General features: G+C 42.5%; 1 protein-coding gene across 1 annotated transcript; it reads left to right on the top strand.

Annotated features, from left to right (window-relative positions):
* Positions 1 to 1511: 1511 nt before the first annotated feature.
* Positions 1512 to 3169, top strand: LOC309689322 (growth arrest and DNA damage-inducible protein GADD45 beta-like). The gene is made up of 4 exons (XM_082505624.1): positions 1512 to 1762; positions 1963 to 2064; positions 2180 to 2402; positions 2524 to 3169. The coding sequence occupies exons 1-4, from the start codon at positions 1719 to 1721 to the stop codon at positions 2635 to 2637; spliced, it is 483 nt and encodes a 160-aa protein (XP_082361750.1). The 5' UTR covers positions 1512 to 1718; the 3' UTR covers positions 2638 to 3169.
* The last annotated feature ends 4527 nt before the right edge of the window (positions 3170 to 7696 follow it).

The raw sequence follows: 7696 nt of genomic DNA, 5'->3' as shown, positions 1-7696 counted from the left end.
CATACGGCAACGCCAACAGATTTTCTGCGCCTTTCAGTGGACAAGTGCTAAATCAGTTAAGTGCTTACAATGTAAGCGACAATAGACAACATTTCATTGTTTATTAAACAATCCTACATATTTGTGGATGTTCCTAATAAATGGATTTGAAACTGTTTAGCCGCGGCTGCCCTGTTACCTATGCACACAGAGTTTGCACAGATTACAGGCGGATTTTGATAAATTTCAAATAAATTGCTGCACATAGTAAAGTGAAGCCTGCAAATAGTTTCGTTTTCAATTTTATTTTCGTGGAAATTCAGACCCAGGAAGTCCCCGAAAAACAAAACAAAACATCAAACCCCCTAAAAATGTTTTTCACTAAACCTCCCCTTTAGGAATTCCCAATATTTTCCAAAGACCGGGACTCGCTCTTGCTCTGCGCGTGACCCAAACGGTTGTTGCAGGGTGCTGTTCCAACATGCCTTCTCTGGGGGTTTCGCCGCTGACAGCAGATGCATTATGGAGCCGCTGGAGGGAGTCTGAGACCTGGTTTTAATGGGCAGAGAGTTCATATCAGGCTCGGTGAAGTGGACCTGATCACACACAGGGCCACCGATCAGGCGTGTGACAGCTCTGCGTGTGATGTTAAAAATGCATGTGACAGAAAAATGGAACCTGCTTTCATGAATGTGAAATATGAAGGTTATTATAACAGTTTTGAATGTTGTTGTAACACACTTCCGTTCTGCACGCTGCTGTCTTCAGCAGATAAACAGCTCTGATCCTATATCGAAGGATTATTTTTATCCTGTTGGAGGTAGTGGTGCTGAGCTGAAGCTTCAGAACAACACGTGCTCTGCAGCTGCAATAGCGCCTCAAATGGTTTGCAAGAAAAAAAAAGATAAAAAAAATATGTGTGATATAAAAGAGAAACATCAGTGTCATCTGAGATTCTCGTGAATTTCGCCTCGTGCTTATCAGACAGCGCCTTTTCCCATTTCTTATAACCTTGCTCTTGCACAACGCCCTTACACAATGTCCGCTCAGCGCGTGCTCGCACACGGGGCTGGTCAGCTGCTCCAGCTTCCCTTTTATAACATAATTTGAAATATATTTGAATTTCATGTGTGTCGCCGCGGGTGTGCAGGTGTATTTGGGGGGTTTGTGCACGAACACGATGCGAGAGCATTGCCACGGTGAAGCTTTCTTTTATTCGGCCAGTGGGGACGAGGGAGCGGGGGGGGGGGGGGGACAGAGATCTGGAAATTCCTCCACTCATAAAGAAAAGCTGCCGGTAAACAAACCGAGAGAGAGGGACAGAGCGGCGAAAGAAGCGTAGGAAGAAAAGGAGGGAGAGAGCGGGGGATTCTCCGAAACCACCAACGTGGGATCACCAGCGTCTTCTGGCTCTCAGCAAATAGGCGCAGAGAACGGGGGATGTATTCATAGCGGCAAACCAATGAACGAACGAGAGGCTGGGCGTGGCCACGCCTACGGTCGCGAAGCAGTAATATAACAGAGAGTTTCGGCTGAGAGAGGCACAGTTTCTTTCTGCTCGCGGTCTCGCAGTAATCGGACTTGTTACTCAGTTAACGGACTCTGAAAGGACCTTTACACGATCTGGAATACCACTGTGTTTGGACGTTGTATCAGGAATTTCATAGTACAGCCGTATCCCCGCGCTGTGGATATTTCTTCTTATCCTGGATCTTGTGGATTATTTTACTGACTTCAACATGACTTTGGAAGAGGTCGTTGGATCAAACAGCACCGAAAAAAAGTAAGTTTCGGCTGTGTGTGATGCGCAATTACGCATTGGCACATTTGATCTGACATTACAGATCGCGTTCTAGTTGAGTTTATAATCCCGGCTTGTACTTTAAAGGTTGCATCTGCATGCTTATATGTAGACTTTAGAGTTGTTTGCCACAGTTTAGTCGTGTCGTTCGCACATTTCTAACCGCCTCCGCTTCTCTGCAGGATGGAGACGGTGAGTCAAGCTCTGGAGGAGCTACTGGTCGCTGCTCAGCAGCAGGATTGTCTCACGGTTGGAGTCTACGAGTCCGCCAAACTCATGAATGTGTAAGTATAAGTTTGATTTTCCTCACCTTAATTAACCACGCCAAAGCTTTTGATATGAGAAATATGTAATGACGCTGACATTAACCGGGTCTTTCACCTTCTGTCCCGCATGCAGAGACCCAGACAGCGTTGTACTGTGCATCCTCGCAACTGATGAGGAGGATGAAGACGACATAGCGCTGCAGATCCATTTCACGCTGTTGCAGGCTTTCTGCTGCGACAACGACATCAACATCCTGCGGGTGTCAGGCATGAGGCGGCTGGCTCAGCTGCTGAAGGAGGACACCGAGGACAGCAACAGCAATGAACCCCGGGATCTGCACTGCATTCTGGTCAATGTAAGTGTAAACTTGCTTTGAGCTACTCGAGAAATGATACAAGTTCATGATATTATACTCTTGTAAGTTAAAAAAAAATGTTTCCGAGAATCTAACCGTCCGTCCCCACCATGTTTTGCAGAACCCTCAAGTGCAGCCTCTGCAGTGCCAAGCCCTGCAAGACGTCGGCAGTTTCTGTGAGGAGAGTCGATGCAGCAATCAGTGGGTGCCCTGCCTGGAGCTGCAAGATCGTTGACTGGAACCGGGCCAAGCCAAACCGAATCAGACCGCCGGGGAGCGGTGAGAAAAGAGTGAAAACAATCAAACCTGCGCAGAAGTAACGCGGTATGAGTTGTTGTGCTGTGCCGGACCGAGCCAAATCCGAGCCCGATGGGGGAGGTCTTTTTGTCCTCGTGGAGCACGTGAAACGTCGGTACTGGTAGTGGCTGTGGAAGCTGGACCAGACTGAGCAGGAAGTCTCAGTCATGGAGCTGCAGAGGGGGAAGTGAAGATGAAATACCAGGACTTGAGTGACGCAAATGGAGGTCACATGAACGAACTGAAGAGCTGCATGTAAAGCTCTCGACTATCTGCGCTGCAGGTGTGGCAGGTGTTCTGCTTACCTGTTTGCTGCACATGAACTTTTGTCATGATGTGATTTTACACACTGATGTATCTAAATACATTAAATATGAGTCTGCTTGATGTGATGGATTTGCCACAAGTGAGAAGTGAAACCACATTGTGACTTATTCTGTTTGGTCAATAAAGTTTTGATGGAAATATAATCGATTTTTGTGTGGTTCATCTAAAAGAAGTGTGTATGTATGAGTGTGGGTTTGTTTTACTACCTTAAAGGGGTCTTGTGTCATTTCTGAAGCATAGGAGGACAGTTCTGTCACAGAATCTAGAATTAATGTCTAGAAAAACTAGCATGCAGTGTTGGGTCCATCAACAAATTCTGGCCCCATAAGTTCCACAGGAAACTTATCAAGTTCTGCTTAAGGTCCTATATTTGTAGAAAGACAAATGGTTCTGGGTCCAGTTTGATTCTTATAATTTTTGTAGTCCTATCTCTCTTTCATGGTGGCCTTTTCTCTATTGGATAGTATCAGTGTGGACCTCAAATTATGATCTATTCCTGGCCCCATGAAGGGGACTCTTTAAAGGACATTCCACTAATTTCGCACAAGGTTCAGTTCTCTATTCTGAACGTGTCCTACTGGTCTAAAAAACATGCAGAGGACATCTTTGGTATCACAATCTTGTCATCAGAGAACTGATTCAACTATATTAACCTCCTAGGACCTGCGTCCATATATGTGGACATCACATTTTGGGTTATTTAGACCAAAATACTGAATTTTGCTCTACAAGGGCCTGATATCCACTTACAAGGATGTTATACTACTATTGTTCTATCGAAATTTTAAACAACTATCCTCATATGTGGCTCTCATTTTTCTTAGAAACAAAAATCAGGTAAAAAAAAAAATCTGGTCATTCTTTTACATTCATTGGGTCCAAATATGCCCAAATATCAAAGAGAAATCAAAAATGCATGCCGTGGAAGAGTTCGGGTCTTAGGAGGTTAAATGAAACTCAGCACATCTGTAAAATGCTGACAGTGTTCCAGTGCAAACAGTGCAATCATTTACAAATAATCTGGATTTTACATTTAGCTGATGCAGCTCAATGGGAAAATGCTTCCTTGAAAATCTTCTTAGAAAACTGTTGCATCCACTTTTCAGACAAAAAAATGCCTTTGATGTGGAAATGTGGTGCCGTTCTGTAGTTAATCCAACTTAGGTTTTAAGTTGTTTGCATGATGCATATAAATGGTTTATCTTGTCTGTGACTCTGCAGGATAAAAATGGATGAAAACACGGAGGAGTATGTCGGTGGACATCTTCACACCATCTCGGTTTCCATGGTGATACTTGGACGGTGTGTAGGTTATTCCTGTCCTGTGGGTTTGTGGCTGCCTTGCTTGAAAAAGAAGAAGATAAGATATAGACAATAATAAGGCTTTTTGTTTGTTTTTTAAGCTTTATTAATGCTGTTCTTTGCAGCAATAACTTACATAAAGTCTGACCAGGGGAACAATGAAAAACAAAAACAATAAAAAATAAAGAAGTCACCAGTATAAAGCACCGGCAAGACGTTATAAAATGTTATACAAAAGCCAGTCTACACGAGTGGGTTTTGAAGGTTTTTTTTGAATGGAGAACTTATTGAGTTGATCTGATAGTAAGAAGAACCTTTTCCACAGCATGGGTCTAAAACAGTGAAAGTACTGACCCTCTGTGTTTTAAGCCTAGACCATGTTGCTCTATCAAATATCAGAGGTCTGGAGCAGGGTTTTATTAATGTTTGAATGCACTACACGCTGGACTCAAGGCTCTAGCTCATGGGCTAACATGATACTTCTTTGATAACATTTGTGGTTTATTTCTGACATTATTTATATTTCACGACATCAAACATGATTTAAAATAGATGTGAACAGCCTGTTACTACTTCCCTGGAGTTTTCTTGGCTTCTTTATGCATACTGAACCTTTTTCTACGAGACATTGTGTGTATGAAAAAGAACACCGAGTTCTTCCAGTTGTGTGCCTGTGTGAAACCGGAGCAGTAAACTAAAGCTGGGCCTGCAGCCAGTTCTGCCCATGATGTCACATCCTGATGTCACATCCTGCTGTTACTCCTCCCGCTTATGGATTTGATGGGGACTCCACCACTTTGCTGACGCCACAGGTTTGATTGTTTTGGCAGCGACCCGTCCCTGCTGGGGCCTGAAGGCCAGACACAGCCAGCACTCCCAAATTCTTCAGGTGATTGGCAGCTCAGCTCAGACAGTGTGCGGCAAGAATTTAGTCCTGACATGATCAGCTGGTTGCTAAAGGCAGTACATGCATAAATGCATACACTATTATATATTGTACATATATTTATTAGTTTCAGGTTGGCCATTCTTGTATTTTGCTCGTTTGTGTTGTTGTGTTTGCACATCTCTGTTGCTTGTGGGGCTCGCACACAAGAATTTCACTCGCATGTGCTGTGCCAGTGTGCCTGCACATGTGATGTGACAATAAAAGTGATTTGATTTGATTTGATTTGATTACATAGCACTGTACGAAATGAATTGTATGAAATGTACTGACGCACACAGTAATACAGCATGTACAGTTATAGTGCAGTTAGCCTCTCTGCTTGCAGTTGTCTTTAGAGACATTATGTACGGCATTCTAAGAATCATGAACTGAACACTACTAATTATAGTTAAACATGCTGTATCAAAATAACTGCCAAGACAAGAGAGGCATGTGAATGAGGTTGCAAAAAGGGAAAACTTGCTTCTAAAAAGGCTTTGTTTCGTCTGTGCTATGCTAGCTTAGTTATTGCCTCTGTCCTGCTAGTTTACAGTCAGCTTGTCTGACTGGAAGCCAAGTTGCATTGGGCAAAACACACGAGGCATATAAGTGCTTTCAGATTTACACAGTGTTTTGCTCACACTGTCATGGAGTGGCTGTGACGAAGCTTTTTCACACCTCGTCTCTGATGGTGTCATTTCTGATCCTTGTTTCAATCTGAGCCGTGATATGTCAAGTATCAAGTTTTAGTTTCTCTTGACGTTAAGCATCTGCTCTGTGCTGTCCAGCTTTCACTCACACTCGTTTGCAGACCTTTTACTGAAACTATGCTTCCAATAAATTTCAACCCTCTAATCATATAATTTGAGAGAGTCAAAATGAGTCAATCCTCATAGACTACCAAGTTAAAATCTTCAAATCAACATCAGAAATAAACATGGATAGTTTCCCCCTTCATAAAACCGTGGTACAGGAGTGATTTCATTCAGGTGAGGCTGACAGATGCAGTTAAAGCACCTACCTGTCTGCTGAGTCACTGATCTTAACAACTCCACTGTGATGTGGTGATCCAAACACCAAGAAGAATATCCAAGAAGTTTAATCAGTGAATTTTATTTTCAGCAGCTAGAATAATTTTCTGCAAGTGCAGCTTAATTGAGCACAATTTGGACAAGACTTGAACTTATTCATGCTGAAAGTTAAGATGTTTGTATGAAGATGTTATAATTTGTTTTATTCACAATTATTTTTACAGGTGCCTGCCATGTCATCCTCGGTTATGAAAGCAGCACTATGTAAACATTAACATTAAGCAAGTGCAGTTGCAGTGGGTTACACATGAGGAGCTCACGCCCTGAAGCAGGCAAACTGATCTGATCCAGAGGCGTCAGTGGTGGCAGCACAGAGGTCACTGTGTCCCTGATGTGAATAAGAAATGTATCCGCCTGCATTAATCATTTTACACACCCACAACGATATCCCTGTGCGTGTGTGCATTAAGTAAAAGAAACTGGGAGTGTAAATACCTCACAGCAAGGACACAATGAAATACCTTCAGTGCAGTAATCCAGTTTGACTGCAGTATCAACATGTCGAGACTTCCGACTCCTCCACAATTGTGCTTATCTGATGACACTATATCGAATCCAAATCTTTCAGTCCAAGGCTGTGCATATATGCATGGAGGCAGTCAGACTGGCAGAACACCAGGCATAAAGGCAAAACCCTAAAAACAAGCAAAATGTCCTGAAATAATTGATATGTGATTATTTCAGGACATTTTACAGTAATAAACACATTGAAATGGCTTTAAAAATGTCCACAGTTTTGAAAAGTGTTGCATATTTTCTTTTTGTACCAGTGTTGTAACATATGTGAGGTTTTTGTAAATATAATACTTGACTCTCTTACAACTCCAAGTGTGACTCCACATCTCACTCACACATCACAACATCAGGTCAAAGAGGACACAATGGAAACGGGCCAACGTCAGCAAGCAGAACAGAATGAAGTGAAACAAGAATAAAACAGGAAATGTTTGTTTTGATTTCCATTACACAATATTTCTGTCAGCCTGTTATGACGATCACAGATTAAACAATTATAGATCAAACTTTGCCTTCTTGTCTCAGACATACACTAGATTATATAATGGTCTCCATTCATTCATGCAAGTGTGCCATCATAAGCAAAAGAATGTAAACACAAAACTGAAGTTGTCCCTGTTTTTTGTTTTTACCTTGAATCTAGAAAATTCTGTTGCTTCTTATGAAAGCTTGATGTACTATTTGTGCCATTTACGTTCAGCATTCCCACGTCCCCCTTGTGCAACGTTTGATATGTGCGCTCCTGATGGCGTTGGTGGCGTTGACCTGCTCATCAGATCACCAAAGCTCAAGAATAGCGGCGTTATTTTTAGAAGACTTAAAAAGAAGCTCAG

This window comes from Aulonocara stuartgranti, assembly GCF_965226115.1.
Source record: "Aulonocara stuartgranti genome assembly, chromosome: 15".
Taxonomy (NCBI): domain Eukaryota; kingdom Metazoa; phylum Chordata; class Actinopteri; order Cichliformes; family Cichlidae; genus Aulonocara; species Aulonocara stuartgranti.
This window is presented reverse-complemented; position numbering and strand designations above follow the sequence as displayed.

Bases quoted from the DNA above. Each gene is read 5' to 3' on its own strand.
- LOC309689322 (XM_082505624.1), top strand. From the start codon at position 1,719: ATGACTTTGGAAGAGGTCGTTGGATCAAACAGCACCGAAAAAAA. The intron at 1,763-1,962 runs GTAAGTTTCGGC...GCTTCTCTGCAG, and splicing joins TCAAACAGCACCGAAAAAAA to GATGGAGACGGTGAGTCAAG. The intron at 2,065-2,179 runs GTAAGTATAAGT...TCCCGCATGCAG, and splicing joins TCCGCCAAACTCATGAATGT to AGACCCAGACAGCGTTGTAC.